This window comes from Mus caroli, chromosome 12, assembly GCF_900094665.2.
Source record: "Mus caroli chromosome 12, CAROLI_EIJ_v1.1, whole genome shotgun sequence".
Taxonomy (NCBI): Eukaryota; Metazoa; Chordata; class Mammalia; order Rodentia; family Muridae; genus Mus; species Mus caroli.
The window spans coordinates 4,898,570-4,916,223 of NC_034581.1; the positions used below are offsets into that span (position 1 = coordinate 4,898,570).

The 17,654-nt window shown below is 41.1% G+C and overlaps 1 protein-coding gene across 3 annotated transcripts in view; it reads left to right on the forward strand.

The window, feature by feature from the left end:
- The first annotated feature begins 2,334 nt into the window (after positions 1 to 2,334).
- The window catches only part of Ldah (lipid droplet associated hydrolase), an 85,432-nt gene continuing 70,112 nt past the window's right edge, over positions 2,335 to 17,654 (forward strand). For 2 of the 3 annotated variants that reach the window (XM_021178871.2, XM_029484715.1), the window contains exons 1-2: positions 2,335 to 2,407; positions 14,093 to 14,248. In XM_021178871.2, coding sequence (XP_021034530.1) covers positions 14,095 to 14,248 — 154 coding nt within the window. In that variant the 5' untranslated portion in view covers positions 2,335 to 2,407; positions 14,093 to 14,094. Of the gene's footprint in view, positions 2,408 to 2,944; positions 3,014 to 14,092; positions 14,249 to 17,654 lie in introns of all 3 variants that reach the window. The other variant, XM_029484714.1, reaches the window with a different exon arrangement.

Here is a 17,654-nt window from a genome sequence, read left to right on the forward strand (position 1 = left end):
AGTTTTTGGATTTTGATTTTATAAGGGCTTACAGTTAAGAGATTGCATACATCTCAGAAGAGACTTTGAACTTTGGACTTTTAAACATCATTGATTCTGTGATAACCTTTGGTGACTTTTGAAGTTGGACTAAATTCATTTTGCATTTTGTTACTGCTGCCAGCCAATGGAGGCCAGGGAGTGGAATGTGATGGTTTGAACAGGTTTGGCCCCATGGACTCACGGACTCTGAACCTGTAAGCCAGCCCCAATGAAATGTTTTTCTTTATAAGAGTTGCCTTGGTCATAGTGTGTCTTCACAACAATAGAACCCTTACCAAGACAAGCTGACCTACAGATCAGAGATTTAGTCCTTTATCATCATGGTGGAAAGCATGGTGACATGCAGGCAGACATGATACTGGAGAGGTAGCTGAGAGTTCTACATCAAGACCAACAGGGAGCAGGAAGTGAACTGTGAGCTGCCAGGCCTTTTTGACCTTCTGAGACCTCAAAGCTCTCCCCGTAGAAATGAACTTCCTCCAACTAAACCCTACCTACTCTGAAAAGACCACACCTCCTGATGATGCCATTCCCTATGAACCTATGGGAGCCATTTTCTTTCAAACTATATTCCACTTCCCAGGCCCCATATTCAACGCCATCTTCACCAGATTTCTGTTGTTAATGGTTACCTTCACTGCCTAAGCTTGGCTGCCTTAGAACTCACTCTGTAGACCTGGCTGACCTTGAACACAGAAATCTTCCAGCCTCTGCCTCCAGAGAGCATCCTATTCAGCTACGTATATAAGCTACAACAGTCATAGTCTGCCATGTAGCAAAGTGAACATTGTGTGCAAAAATATGACAACTTAGTAAGAACATGTATATTCCAAAAGTAGATGGCCCAGAGAAAACATGAAGAATACAGAAACTGCTGCAAGTAACCTGAGCCTAGCTCTCCTAACTAACTGTGGGAAAGTCAGTTTCTTCACACCTCATTTTACACTGCAGTTAATAGAAATAATCTCTTACCAACTATAAAGTCTGAATTGTTGTTGCTTCTGTTATTTCTGGCACAGATTCAGTGAATTCAGAAACATAAATCACTTGAGATTCTGCATCATAGACACATATCCAAGAATTAAAAGAAATCCTGCATCAATGCATTCTGTCATGTCGTCTATGGATGAAAGAAGGATGGAAAAGATACCCAGAAAGATGCCCTTGGTAGGTCAGTAGTCCTTTAACAGCATTACTGGCAGGAAATTTACACACATAAAACTGACACCACTTGGTACATATCCTATGGTCACTGTAACATAATCATTTACTTTTATGTATTTATATCTCCAAACTCTAGTGATCACTTGTTAATATTGACCACACTGAAATGCTAAGGGTTTAAAAATTAGTTCATGAAAAACTCTTAACACGGTGAATATCTTTTTCTATATTCATTAAATGTTACCTATTGGATGTGGAAAGTAGAAGTGATAAAGAAGGGTTATGAAGATATTTATCGGTTTACATTCCACAGCGAGTTGGATGTTGGTTCAGTAGTTATGAGCACTAACTGCTTTTCCACAGGATCTAGGATTGATTCTCAGCAACCACATGGTGGCCCATAGACTTCTGTGGTTCAGGTCCCAGGGAATCCAGTGCCCTCTTCCAGCGTCCATAGGCACCAGGCTACTAATATACAAAAAGAGTTTTAAGTTAAAATATAAGTGATGTTGGTACTATCACCGAGATGCTGGATACAAGTGCAAAGCTTTTCCATGTGTGATAATCACTATCTATGTTTTTTTTTTTTTTCTTTCTAAGTTCCATGCTTCTTCTGGCTATAATACTGCCATATTGGCTACAGTATTTTGGGGGACAGAAATACACTGATTGCCTACAATTGTACCAAGTGTTGAGGATACTATCTTGAAGTTTGTAGTAAGTTGGAAATAGCTCTGGAAGGTCGCATTATCCTAAATAGCATAGTATATGAAGTTGAATACTAGCACTAAGGTCAGCTTAGAGTCAACTTTCTTGTGTTCATGAATCAGGAAAGAAAAGCAACTGGTGGTGGAAGAAAGGAAAAGTGGGCAGATGTAGAGGAAAAAAAAAATGAAAGAACCTCAGAAGAGAGGAAAAACTCGTTTACCAAAACGACAAAGAACAGAGAGCGGGTAAAATTCAGGTGGGATGCTAGAAACGCTCTATGTGCTCCCAGCAACCTCGCTGACTATAAACCACCTACCCACCAAGCTGCCACCAAAACTCTCTCACGGGAGTTCCATGCAAAACGTTCTACCGGTCCCAACTTCCGGGACCGGCGCGGCGCGGCGCTGTGACGTCAGTACAGGCGGAACTTCCGGGTCTGGTGAGGCTTTGCCGAGAAGTCGGCGGACGACCCGGATACCTTGTGGGTGGGCAGGTGAGGTGATGCTGCCAGTACTGTGTGGTTTGTCTGAGGAAGAGTACGTGGGCTGCGCATGGGGTGATGCCAGGATAACTGAGCTGCCATCACCCCGCGTGCACAGCCGCTAGGCCATGCGGTATGCGATGGTACTACACTCGCCCGACCTGTGGCCAGGTCGCCAGAGGCTCCCTGCCAATGCGCTGGCAGCCAGCCTTCTAGAAATAAATCCAAGTCTGCGCTGGGGCTCCCCAGGCATCTGTGGTCGACACTGTCCCTCGTGGATTCTCCTAAGAAATCTGCTGACATTAAAATTACCTTTACCCTTGCAGATGATGTGTTGTTTCTCTGCTTTTAACTTTTTGTTTGTTTGTTTTACAAAATGCATGGCTTCTAATAGTATAGTATACATTTCTCCAGCGTGAGAAGCTCAGCTTCTTGAATCTATAGATTTATGTCCTTCCCAAATTTGAGAAGTTTCCAGATACTCTTTCTTAAAACGTGTGTTTTAGCCCCACATTGCCTTCTCTGAAACTCTAATTGCATGAATTTTAGGTCATTTGTCATTGTAGTACAAGTCCCGGGGCTACTGCTGAGTTTTTAGACTGTTTCCCACCAATTCAGGTTAGTAAATTTTGTGGATCTATCCACATTCTCTCATCTCGTTCTTTGTTGATACTACTCTGCCGATAATCCACCCCATAAGTTCTGTTCTTTCAATTATTACTTTTAAATTCCTTGCTCTTGTTTCTTATATAATGTTTATGGTACCTTCTGACCTTTAGTGTGCTCTTACATTTTTCTAGGTTTTGCTGTCTTCTTAGAAGAATATTTTAATCAAGCTCTTTCTTACTTTGGGAAACTGTTACATTCCAGGTGCCTTCAACATTTTTCTAAACTACTTTGATGAAGAAGTTGGAATGTTAGTAGGAGAGACTTTTAAGATCATCATGGGCAAAATATCAGGTCACTTTTTCTGAAACATTGTGTTGTATGCCTGTGTCATAAAGGGTCAATATGCTTATCAGTGTGTTGAAAGCTAATGCTATGTGACTAGTGAGGTGACGTCGTAAGAGGTGAGGCAACTTTGTTCTCAACCTCAGGAGGCAGCTTACATGCACTGCAAGAACCTATTAAAATTGGCCATGTGAAAAGATTAAATATGAATTAAATATAAGATTATGTGTTCAACCTATTATTGTTTTAGAGCATTCATTGTTAAGCTTATCAATAAAGGTAATTCCAGATGACCCCTGTCCCAGTGAACAAGTCAAAGCCAGCTGTTGAGTTTTTCTTAGCTAACTCTACTTTGGATTGTCCCAAAAACTGACTGTGCTGTACTCTATAAATTTCCAACCCACACAATCTGTGAGAATATAACATATCTTCAGGTATTAAGTTTTATGGTGGTGTGCCATGTACCAAGAATAAATGAAATCCCTTGTATTTTCTAGGAACCTTTTATTTTTTAAACTGTAACAGCTATCAGTGCATGTTCCTTGGAAGATAATTCTAGAATTACTTACTGGTTTCCCAACTCCTTAACCTGATATTCAAGGATGTCATAATCTGGAGTAGAAGAATCCCAGCACTAGTCTAAAATTGTGTGTGTGTGTGTGTGTGTGAGAGAGAGAGAGAGACAGACAGACAGACAGACAGACAGATAGACAGATTCTGTAAATCTGTCTCTTGTGATCAGCATTACACTTTATAGAGTTTTTTGTTTTGTATTATTTTTTGAGACAAATCTTCTATAAACCATACTGACTTTGAACTCCTGATCTTTCTCCTACCTCCCCAGGGCTAGAAAAATAGGCATGAACCACGACAGCTTGGTGTGTGGTTTGGGGGATTTGTTTGTTTGTTTGTTTGTTTGTTTGTGAGACAGTTTTATATACCAAGTAGCCCAGGCTGGTCTCAAACTCACAACATTCCTGCCTCAGCCTCCCAAATTCTGGGATTATGGGTATGCACCAACATACCCAGATGATAGTTTCCATGTGATATTCCTTGACTCTTTTAGAAAACCCTTATGGTTATTAGCAGTCTGGTTATGGCTCTTCTCTTTTTATAACGCCCTTCTGGTATTTTGCCTATATTTTAATTGGATTGTCTCTCTCTTATTCATAGAAGTTCTTTACATATTCTGGATATGTGAATGTTGGTGAAATCTATTTTGTATGTAAGATGCTACACCCAAAAAAATATGGGCTTGAAGACATAGCTCAGTGATAGAGCAGTTGCCTAACATATACAAAGTCCTGGGTTCAACCCCTAGCCTCACACAAAAAGTAATTATTTGTTTAGATAGATAGTATACAGAGATTAAGAGAATGAGAAGAAAAATCACAGAGTCAGAGAACACTGTAAACCTACATTCACACACACAAATATGCATGACACATGAGTAGCATTCAGGATTTAAACATGTTGCTGATTCTAACAACGATCTTATATCCAGAATACTACATATGAGAGTGCCTCCTTTCCTATCTCTTGATTATACTCTATCCATGTCTATTGACAAATGCAAGTTCTTAATCAAAAGAATGCATTTTAAAACTTGTTTCCTTTGTGGTTAAGGTACCCTATATCTTGTTTAAATAACCTTTGACTGTCCAAAGATCAAAAGATATGTTATAATGTAAACACTCATTGCTTGGAAGCTTTAGTGTTCTCTTTTCATTTTTGAATTATATGTGGCACTCTCTGTTTCCATATTGAGATCTAGTTAGCCTGTGTTGTTCGAAAGACCATCTCTTCCTTACCTCCATCCCTATTAGCTGGATTTTCCTTTTTCATTATTTTCTACATGCAGACATCCAGTTTGACCAGCACTGTTTGTTGAAGATGCTTTCTTTTTTTTCCCCCCATTATATAATTTTGGCTTCTTTGCCAAAAATCAGGTGTGGGTTTATATCTGGGTCTCCAATTCCATTCCATTCATTAATGTGTCTGTTTTTATGCCAGTACCATGTGGATTTTATTACTGTAGCTCTGTAGTACAGCTTGAAATCAGGGATGGTGATATTTCGAGCAGTTCTTTTATTATTCATGATTGTTTTTAGCTATCCTGGTTTTTTGGTTTGTTTGGTTGCTTGCTTGTTTTTCCATATGAAGTTGAAAAATCCCTTTTCAGGGTCTGTAAAGAATTGTGTTAGAATTTGATAAGCATTATGTTGAATCTGCAGAGAGACTTTTGGTAGGGTGACCATTTTACCAATCCATGAACATGGGAGGTCTTTCAGTTTTCTAATACCTTCCTCAGTTTCTTTCTTCAAAGACTTCAAGTTTTTACTATCCAAGTATTTTCACTTCTTAGAGTTATCCAAGATATTTTATATTATTCCAGGCTATTGTAAAAGATATTTCCCTTATTTCTTTCTCAGTCCATTTGTTATTTGTATATAAGAATATAGGAGGTCTACTGTTTGGGGGGTGAGAAAGGTTTGTTTTCTTTTAGTTTGGTAGGATTTATTTTTTGTTTGCTTTGCTTTGCTTTGCTTTGCTTTGCTTTGCTTTGCTTTGCTTTGCTTTGCTTTGCTTTGTGTTAATCTTGTATCCAGCCACTTTGCTGAAAGTGTTTATCAGCTGTAGGAGTTCTCTAGTGGAATTTTTTAAGTCTTTTGTATATATTCTATCATATCATCTACAAATAATGATACTTTGACTTCTTCCTTTCAATTTATATTCCCCTGATCTCCTTTAATTGTCTTATTGTTCTATCTAAAAGTTCAAGTACTGTATTGAATAGATATAGAGTGACAAGAAACCTTGTCTTATTTCTCAATTTAGTGAAATTACTTTAGCTTTCTCTCCATTTAATTTGATGTTGACTATACACTTGCTGTAAATCTGTAAATTGCCTTTATTATGTTTAGTTTTGTCCTTTGTATCCTTAATCTCTCCGGGGTGTTTATCATGAAGGGGTGTTGGATTTTTGTCAAAGGCCTTTTCTTCATCTAATGAAATGATCATGTGGGTTTTTTTTTTCTTTCACTTTGTTTGTATGGTGGATTACCTTGACAGATTTTCATGTATTGAATCATCTCTGCATCTTTGAGATGAAGCCTACTTGATCATGGTGATCCTTTTGATGTGATCTTGGACTCAGTTTGCAAGTATCTTATTGAGTATTTTTGCATCTATGTTCATAAGGGAAATTGGTCTGTTATTCTCTTTCTTTATGAGTCTTTATGTGGTGTGGCTATCAGGATAACAGTGACCTCATAAAATGAATTGAGCAATGTTCTTTTAGTTTCTATTTATTTGAATAATTTGAGAAGTTAACTCTTCTTTGAAAGTCTAGTAGAATTCTTCGTTAAAACCATCTGAGATCTCTCCAGCCTTTTTTTTAAAGATTTATTTATTTATTATATGTAAGTACACTGTAGCTATCTTCAGACACACCAGAAGAGGGAGTCAGATCTCGTTACAGATGGTTGTGAGCCACCATGTGGTTGCTGGGATTTGAACTCAGGACCTTCGGAAAAGCAGTCGGGTGCTCTTACTTGCTGAGCCATCTCACCAGCCCCTTTCCAGCCTTTTTATGTAGGCACATTGTGCTATGTACTTCCTTTTATCACCACTTTCGTTTTTTACCATAAGTTTGGCTCTGCTGTATATTCATTTTCATTGAGAGTGGGATATGTAAAAGATAAAGTCTCTGCTACAAGTGTGAGGGTCAGTGTATGATTTAAGCTGTAGTAGTGTTTCTTTTACAAAAGTGGATGGCCTTCAGATGTCCCTCAACAGAGGAATGGGTACAGAAAATGTGGTATATTTACACAATGGAGTACTACTCAGCTATTAAAAACAATAGATTTATGAAATTCTTGGGCAAATGAATGTATCTAGAGGATATCATCCTGAGTGAGGTAACCCAATCACAAAAGAAGTCACTAGATATGCACTCACTGATAGGTGGATATTACCCCAGAAACTTAGAATACCCAACATACAATTTGCAAAACAAGAGAAAATCAAGAAGGAAAACCAACGTGTGGATACTTCATTCCTCCTTAGAACAGGGAACAAAATACCCATGAAAGGAGTTACAGAGACAAAGTTTGGAGATAAGACGAAAGGATGGACCATCCAGAGACTACCCAACCTGGGGATCCATCCCATAATTAGCCACCAAACACAGACACTATTGCACATGGCAGCAAGATTTTGCTGAAAGGATCCTGATATAGCTGTCTTGTATGAGGCTATGCCAGTGCCTGGCAAATACAGAAGTGGATACTCACAGTCATCTATTGGATGGAACACAGGGCCTCCAATGGAGGAGCTAAAGAAAGTACCTAGGAGCTGAAAGGGTCTGCAACCATGTAGTTGGAACAACAATATGAACTAACCAGTACCCCCAGAGCTCGTGTCTCTAGCTGCATATGTAGCATATGATGCCCTAGTCGGCCATCATTGGGAAGAGAGGCCCTTGGTCTTGCAAAGATTATATGCCCCAGTACAGGGGAACACCAGGGCCAAGAAGTGGGAGTGGGTAGGTAGGGAAGCAGGGCAGGGGGGAGGGTATAAGGGACTTTTGGGATAGCATTTGAAATGTAAATGAAGAAAATATCAATAAAAATTTGAAAAAAAAAGTGGGTGGGCCTTGTATTTAGGGCATAGATGTTAAGAATTGAAATATCTTGGTGAATTTTTCCTTTGTTAATTATGTATTGTCCTTCACCATCTCTTTTGATTAGTTTTAGTTTGAAGTCTATTTTGTTAGATAGTAAAATGGCTATACAGCTTGCTTCTTAGGTCCATTTGCTTAGAATATATTTTCCCTACCTTTTGCCCTAAGGTAATGTCTATTCTGGATGTTGAAGTATGTTTCTTGGATGGAGAAGGAGGGTAGATTCTGTTTTGTAATCTGTTCTGTTAGCCTGTGATGTTTTATTAGAAAATTAAGGCTGTTGATATTAAGAGATATCAATAACCAGTGATTGTTAGTTTCTGTTATTTTGCTGCTGCTGGTGGTGGTGGTGGTGGTGGTGGTGGTGGTGGTGGTGGTGGTGGTGGTGGTGATGGTGGTGTAATATGTGTGTTTGTGTTTGTATTTTCCTGGCATTCTTTAAGGGATTTATTAATTTCCTCTTGAAGGACCTCTATCAGATTCCACCATGTTGGACTATTCAGAATCCGCTCTGATAGGCTAGTTGGGCTCTAGCAGAGACATACTGTCCTGGGTGTTATTGTGTTCTTACAGTGGCACCTAAGCATCTGGGTTTGGAGTGATTATAGGTCTAGGTGCTGATTTGTGGATTTGTTTTTTCTAATTGTCATTGTGGAAGATTTTTGAAAGCGAGCTAGTCTGCTATTGCAAAATCAGATTTTAAACTTAAAAACAAACCTTGAATGACGGGTAACATTATTCAGTAGTAGAACACTTGCCTAGCATGTACAAGGCCCTGAGTTCAAACCCCAGCATTGCTCTAGTGAGAACCAACTGCCAGGCTCACCTCTGTTGTTTAATGCGTGGAGATAGCCAGCATATTGGTGTTTGAAACAGAGCTTCTGCTATTTTTCATATTTTCTTCACATACTGTCTTTCCATATGAAACACATTTTGTGTGTCTGCCATGAACCTTGAAAAAGTCAATCTGTACATGTCCAGTCGCCAAGTATTTCACAACTAGGTTAAATAGTGGTACCCAGGAAAACACATAAATCAATCTTCATTCAGAAGCAGACACATACAAAGTGTATGTTCTGCTCTGTTTCAGAGTGAAACAATAAGTGGTGTATGTGTTTGACAATGTGCATAAAAATTAGCTTTTTTAGAAGCTTCTTAGCCACCAGATGTGTGTAGTAAGTGCTACAAGTTATTATTAGATATCGTTAATAATTGAACTCTTGAAGATTGGGGGAGCTCAGTGCACTCAGAAGGACCTGAGTTTGGACCCCAAGTCCTCACTTAAAAGCCCTATTGAAACCTCAGCATAGGGAGAGTAGGGAGGGACATATTGGTCCTGAGAGCTTGCTGACCAGCCAGTCAGTTCATGTGAGACTGTATGGAAACATGGAGGTTCCAGAAAACAGTAAACCAAGATACCTAAAGTTGACCTCTGTCTGCTGTACATATGCATAACGGGTAAAGACACAGAGCCCAAAAGAAAGGAAGGAAATCCAAAAATCTCCCGTGTCTTTTTTATGTTTAATGTGATTGAAGGCTCTCAGGACATCCTAAAAATCAAGCTTTTTAAAAAGTTATGCCTGTTCCTACATGATTGTAGGGATTCTGAGTAGGTAAAATATAAATATAAAAAATAAAACAGCAGGCAGCCGGATACTGAAGCCCAGTAAGGTGCACATACAACTCTACTTTGAATATTTTTGTTCATCAGTTCAGCTTTATTGTTCTCATGGGCTTCGTACAATGTAGTTTATATATCGGCATTATAAATAGTATAGATATAATGAAAATATTAGTTTAATCTAAGCTTCATACTGATCAAATGCTGGTTTTCTGTTTTACCTATTTTTTTGTATAAGATTAAAGTGGAGAAATTATGTTGCCACATAAAATTCAAAATTCAGAAATGATTAATACACATAAGCACTGCCCTTAGGAAAACAGGTTTGCCTAAGTTTCACAAATTGCAGTCACACTTGGTTTGGTCTTGGTTCTCATCCAGCTAGACTCGATGCTTATCAAATTGATTTAATCCAAGCCTGCCTATAGGCTGTAGCTGAGGCTGACAGTGGAACTGTCACTCCTCAGAAACATACTTGTCTTACAGTGCTTTGTGTCATTTGCCGAACTGAATTACTTCTTAGGTAAGATTTTCTTTCCTTCTTCATGCTTGTTGAGAATAAGACAAACGAGGGCAGGGAAGGGAAGGCTGCCTGGGGAACACGCGTGGGAACTGCACACTCTCAGCCCTGCTTGGCTTGAGCTGACTTTAGAGCTGCACTTGCAGGTTTCGTTTTGCAGTTTTTAGAGACTGTGCTTGAATTTCTTATCTGCTTGAACTCTCATAAATCTCGAGGGAAATCAACCCCCCAAGGTGTCATTTACTTGTACTTAAGCAGTTAAGAGGCAGATGTGTTTAATGGCGGCTCCAGGAGGCGGGCTGGATGAGAACCAAGTGTGATTAAAATTTGTGCAACTTACGCAAACCTGTTCGTTTCCCACTGCTGAACTGTTAAGTGTGGCCAGTGGCTTCGAGATCCAGGTCCAAAGTTAACATTTTGTGTAAAGCCCCATCTAATTTTGTTTCTGACGCATTGTAAACATCAGAAAACCTTCACAAACAGAGTTCCTGTGCTATGGTAGGTAGTTCCTGAGACGAGGCTAGAGTGGCATTTACTGGTGACCTAAAATAAGTGTGTGTAAAAAGGTGACTGACACTTAATCAACACATTCGGTATCGGGAACGGTTCTCACTTTCGTAGGCTTTCTTTCCATTTTTGCCTAAGAAAAACCAATTAAGACTTGATTAAACATGAAATTTTGAGTATTTGTATTCATTTTTTCTTCCTACCTAAATTCACAGAAATGATAGTAAAGTAATATAGACATAAACAATGGAAATAAGGGACAGCAGATCCTAAGACTAGAGCAGTGAGACAGAAATGTTAGGAGAAAGGGAAACTTAAAGGCAGTTAGCAAGGCTGCCTCGATGGATACCGAACTGTAGCTTATCATTCTCCAATACCAGACATTGTACAACGGACTGTCTGTAGACCGCTTTATCACAGTTTGCTTAACTCCACGAATGACCGCTTGGGTTCCTTGGCACTTTGGCTATTGTAAACCACATTTTTATATCAGTCTTACAGAAATATTTTTGTAATTTTTGTTTGTTTTAGGATCAATTCTTCAAGCTGAGGCAAAGTGATTGTTTTTTATAGATTCTGGCCTAAGCTGTCAGATGGCTTTCAGATGTGTGGAATTTTCCATTACACTGCATCCTAACTGGCATTGCATTTGCCTTGATTAAGATGGTTAGTCTGGGGAAAGACATTGAGTGTGCTTACACTAAGTTTTAAGATTAGCTGGCTACCTAACCAGTGTCCACTTGAGAAAATGACTGTTCACTGGGGAAATGAGAATGCTTACTATACAAGGATGAAGATCTGAGTTCAAATCCCCAGCACCCACATAAAAGTCAGGTGTGACCAGAGTTCCTGTATTCTGAGCATAAGGTGATAGAGACAGGAGGCTCTCTGGAGCTTCTTGACTGGCAAGCCCAGCCAAAGAAAGAGCTTCATGCTCCGTGACAGACTATCTCAAGGAAATAAAGCAAAAAGGCTATACGGGAAAGCATTAGGTGTCCCCTTCTGACTTCTTCATACAAGTATATATACACCAAACACATACCACCAAACACTTTTTTAAAAGATGACAACAGGTAATATGAAGCAAGATACTGACAGGCTTCATGTGGGAAGCACAATTGAGCTGAGTCTAAGGTAGGAAAGATTCACAGAGGACACTACAGCATCTCAGGAGGGATATGTGAGTCCTAATTAAATCAGGAGACAGAAGCCACACGTTGTGTTATTCACAAATGGTGAGTGTAACACAAAGATCCATTAAGCTCTGATAGGAGAAAAGCCACAACATTTCTATGTAAAAGGAACTCTAAAATGACTACCCTAGACCTGGAGAAAACTATGTAAGGAAGGATAGACTTGAAGTTCAGAGCTCATTGGTGGTATGCTTGCAGCCCTAGTACGTGACAGAGAGGTGTGCTGGTTTGCACAGGCCAAAGCTAGTGTCCAGTCACTGTGAACCAAGACTGGGAGGAGGGTTCGCAGAGGGAGGCGGGACACTGCTGCTAGTCTGAGGCCCAGAGATGTGGTATGTGTAGGGGTCTCCTCATACAGGTGAGTTGAGTCCCATAGGTAAGTTCAGAGGAAATTAGAGCACACATTAAGTGTCAGTGGGATTGGAAATTGAAGAGATCTCCCTCTGCAGCTACCTGGAGCAGTGTTTTCCACCCTGGGCATCCTTTACCTTTTGAAACTCTATTGTGGGGCCTCGATGCTTAGCAGCATCCTTGCCCTCCACTCACTCCATTCCAGGAGTCCTTCTTAGTTCTGCCAGTGGAAAAGCTCCAGTGATTGCTATGGATCTTTTGCTGACAAAGTTTCCTCCAGTTGGAAAGCAGCCGCAGTTGGGGGATTTCACAGCTAACAGCACAGGGGGAGAAGCACAAGCTGGCAGGAGCCTGCAAGGAAGCCACCGTTGGAACTCTCCAATCTGCTCCTCTAAGAGCTCACCATGGCCTCCCCTCACAAAAGAAAAGCATTTTAGAAGCCTGGGTCAGAGCTGTGAATGCTAGGATGAGAGTGGGGCTAGACCTGGGGGTTGGGAGGCAGTCAGTTGGTCATTGACAGCGGAAGGGAAAGCATTCCAGAAGTAACTGAGGGACAGAATTGTGAGCAGAGTGACAGGAACAGAAGAGCTGTGGCACTATGGGAGGGACAGTTTAGACTGAGGGGCAGGTTGGTGTGAAGGGCCTAGAACAGTGATTCCCAGTCTTCCACAGGGGCAGCATATCAGATCTTTACATTACAATTCACAACAGAAGCAAAATTTACAGTTATGACGTAGCATCGAAATAATGTTATGGTTGGGGGTCCCCACAACATGAGGTCGCAGCATTAGGAAGGTTGAGAACCACTGGGTTAGAAGGATAGAGTTTTGAAATGTTAAGACAGTGCCCTGCAAGCGTAACAGAGGATCATTGATAGCCTCAGGGATTGCCTTGTCTGGCCTCAGTAGGAGAGGATACACCTAGCTTCATGGAAACTTGATGGGCCAGGGGTGGGGGTGGGGGGATGACCAGCTCAGAGAAGAGGGAGAGGGAGGGAGTGGGAAGGGTGACCAGGAGGGGGGCAGTGCCCAGGATGTAAAGTGAATAAGTAAAAATAATAATTTTTAAAAAGACTCAGTGCCCGCAGATGGAACAAAGAAGGGCACTGGAGGGATTACATAAAGAGTTCAGGATCACCAGTTTGTCTGTATGAAGTTATCTAGAGAATTATTTATGCCTGCTGCCTCATGTCCTAGACATTGTCTGCCTACCTCTTTCATAATTCAGTGACGTAGTGTTTCCATTACACAAAACAGTGTGCTTACAGAAGTTTTAAAGAAGAAGATGACTAGACTGAGCTCAGTGGCCTTCCATCCTGGGAGAGCTGAGCCTTTCACTAACCTTGGCCAGGTGGAGGTAAAGGGCCTGTGTCAGGTGAGGCACCGGGCCATCCGAGACCTGCAGACTAGGGAGGTGGATGTCATCCAAGGGAACTGTCACTCCCAACTGGAGACAGGGGGGAGCATGCTGATCTGGCTCTGATTTCTGCTCCTTTCTGACCATACGACTGCCTGTTTTGTGAGAATCCCCTTATTTGTCTTTCAGTCCTTTAATGTAGATAGTCGAATAGTGCTGTATCTTTGACACATGCCCTGTGGCATTTTCTTCTACGTGGTGTTTTAAGCTTCCCCCCTTTTTATTCTCCAGTACTGTCTTTGGCTCATGGTTTTCTGTTTTACTGTCTTTTGTGGGGGTGGGGGGTTTGAGAAAGGGTCTCCTGTAATCCACACTAGCCTCAAACCCTATGTAGCTGAGGAAGCTAACCTTGAACTCATGTCTTCGAGTGCTGAGACTGCAGGTGTGGTGCCGCACCTGCCAGCTGCTGGCTCTGTACTTTGTTTCTCACTCACCCTTTCCACCTTTTATTTAGAGATGGCCTCAGAAGTCGAGGAACAAATCCCTGTGCATGAGGAATTCTTTCTCTGTGGTGGAGTTGAAACCAAGATCATAAAATGTGGGCCCTGGACTAACCTCTTTGAGAAACAAGGTGTCAGCAAGCCAGAACAGCTTATCTTCATCATTCCCGGTAAGTCGAAAAGTCACAGGTTTTCAAAACCTCTGGTTTCAGAGTGACTGCCGGTAAACTGGAGAATCCGACAAATAAAATTACCACTACCAATGATAGTCACGGTTACTACTCTGGGTGTGTGTTTTTAGTTTTCTTTACATTTGTATCTTTTATATTAGTTATTGTATAGAGAAACCTTGTCTTATGTACCACATACATAGTTTTGTAATTTGCCTTGTAAATGGTTTTTTTTTTTAAATATTTACAGCTTTATAGAAGCTAAAGCTTTAAATAACTTCTTTCCACCTTTTTAAAGATGCTTATGCGCTTAGGTGGCGTTGCTGCTCTGGGATTTTCATCTGGGTTGTCTCTGACTTAGCTCTGTCACAGTCAGAGATGTCCGGTTGGTTGCAAGCATGAAGCTTTGGCCTTGTGTTCTTCCTGTCACCGTGGCAAGAGACCTTTGAGCTGTATTTTACCTTATTTTCCATATTTATGTGGCTGTACAGCTATTTTCATCATCATGAAACTGATCAAATTGTCTTTTCCTCTAAGCTTATGCAGACAGCCCTGCCCTTTTGCATGCTTTGTTTTGTTGATAATCTTTTGAGCTGGAAGCCCTGTGTTCTCTTTGCTTTCGAGCTGGGTGGTTCCTTAAGTTCCATTCATCGGATCAGTAAGGCTGTTGTTGCCCTCCTGGTCTGCAGGGATGTTTCTACATAAAACAGATTGTTCTGCAGCTGAGTCTATCTGTGTCCTCTGCCTCCGTGCAGTTAGCTCAGTGTATTTCCCTGTTCGTAGAATGCCTTGACATCTAGGCCTCGTCCTTGCTCACTATTTTCTTATCCAAGGTACTTTTTTCAGTTTCCTCATTTGCCTTCATAGTGTTATCTTATTGAGAGAAGAAAGAAACCTCATTGAACTGATCTTTAAAATTAGCTTTGTTCTGACAGATACTCAGAAACGCTTGTACTATATGCTCCTGGCATTAGTTCACACGTCCTTGTGTTCCTGTGGTACATCGGGGTGGGTGGGGGTCAGTACATGCTGCTAGCGTGGAGGTCGGAAGACAACATGGAAGAGTCAGTTCTCTCCTTCCACCACATGGGTCCCAGGACTCAAACTCAAGGTTTAAGTCAAACACTACTCTTTTTAAACGTGATAGTTTTATTAGTTCTTTGAGAATTTTATATAATGTGTTTTGATCATATTCTCCTCCCAGATCTCTCTCACGTCCCTATCCACTCCTAACTTCTTTCCCTCCCTTAATATCTAAGTCCAGTTTGTGCTGACCAACGTGTGCTAGGTATTGGTCAGCATTTCTAAATCAGCACGTACATTTCTGCACTCTGTTCTGACTATTGGCGGTTTTCTGTTCACTTCCGCCCAGGTGGAGGGTACACCTTGCCTCTTTGTACATAGTCACACACCCCTCCTTCCTATTTTTCTGTTTTTAATCTGGTCAGTGTTTAGTGCTTTTACAGTTCTGAGATTAAAATAGAACTGCATAATATTTGTATTGTCTCTTGTACTGTCTTTTAACTGCACTTCCTTTCCTCTTGGCTTGCCTTCACTGAGGGAATGTCTATCTCTGCTCCTTAGTTTCCTATGCTCCAGTCACCCCGTTAGCCTAGCACTTTTCTAGAAGTGAGAAGTTCTGAGACCTTCTTTCGGGGATGGTTCCCTTTGTTCTGGGGACTGTAGCCCTAGTGTGCTGTCCTTCACACCTGGTCTGCGCTGACCATGCTCCATGCTCCTGCTTGGCTGCCCTCCTGCAAATTCTCATTACTCTGTGTCAGGTTCGATCCCTTTCCTAGAGCTCACACTGCACTCTTGATATTCCCTCACTGTTGGTGAAGTGCTTTGGTTATTTCCTGAGACGTGCAGAGGAGCCATCTTGCCAATAGTGCAGCCTATCCAAGAGTTGTGTAAGGTTGGGGGTGTGGCATGGTGGTCTGAGTGTGTGCAATGTATGGAAGGAGAAAAAGACACTGTCTTGGACTTCTGGCTGGGAAATAATTTTTCCTTGGAATTCAGAGACAGTAATCCTTTCTCCCCACAGGGTCTGGAGTTGCTTGTTAGAAATTCTGGCGTCATTCTGATCATTATATTTTACTTGTGAAGTTTTCCCCCACAGTTCATGTTTTTGAGACTTTCTTTTTTGTTCTAAGAATTTAGAATTTTACAATGGAGCACTTTGGTATGGCTGGCATTTTCTACTCTGATTTGGGGTTTTAGTGGGTCCTTTAAGCCAAAGACTCTTAGACCTTGTACATGAGTGTCAAGCACTAAGCCTTTCGTTTGGTCTGTAATTTAAGGTGGTCTCAAACTGACAATCCTCCTACTTCACCCTCACAAGTGTAGAATTACAGGTGTACAGCATCACACCCAGCTTTATATACATGAATTCTAAGCGCTTTCCCCTCTTTACTCTTGCTTTACTCCTGGTTCATAGGAACAATATTATTTTCTTTGGCTTTTTTGTATTTGTTAAGTTTTCTACTCTATTCCTTTTTCTTATTAGTGTTTTTTTTCTTCAAATATTTTACTACATGTTCATTTTTAAGGTAAAGATAGGAAAAGCTGGTTGGCACCATTACAAACAGAGGTAGGGTTTGCCCACATGCCCGGAGCAATCAGCTACTGCCATTTTCCTAGGACTAAGAACCCCAAGATCCACGACAACCTCTATTAAGTTCTAACAGATGTGGGCAAAGCAGAATGGTTGGGTTCTGTGGGCGAGCCTCGTTGTGGGGTATAGCAGGGCATTTCATTAGCAGTCTCTGGTTTTTCGGGATCTGTTGCTCATTCTTCAGTTTTTCTGCGTGAAAAGTGGGAGCCTGTCTGCTAATGTTCAGAGCTGAATGGGGCAAAGGAGTCGAAGGTTCCCGTGCTCAGCTGGATCGGCTCCAACCTTTCCTCAGTATGGGCCTGCCATTCTCAGCTGGGTTGACAGTCCTGACTCAGCATCTCTCTTTTTTTAAGATTTATTTATTATTATATGTAAGTTCACTATAGCTGTCTTCAGACACACCAGAAGAGGGCATCAGATCTCAAATTAAGGATGGTTGTGAGCCACCATGTGGTTGCTGAGATTTGAACTCAGGCCCTTCGGAAGAGCAGTCAGTGATCATAACTGCTGAGCCATCTCTCCAGCCCAAGATTCTTCTTGAAACTCGGTCTCATAGCATGTGATAAAATGAACAATAGATGTACTCTACCAGCAGGGAGAGCTTGAAGTTATCAGCATAGTGGGTGCTGCTCCATGTAGCAGAGGTTTGATGAAGATGGGGTACAGAAAATAATAGACTCACGATCATGGACTGGAAGCACAGTGTCTTCCTGAAACAAAATTTGGCAACTGAAATGGACAAAATATGAAAGGATTTAAGAGGAAACTGAAATAGTCCCTGCCCCGCCACCT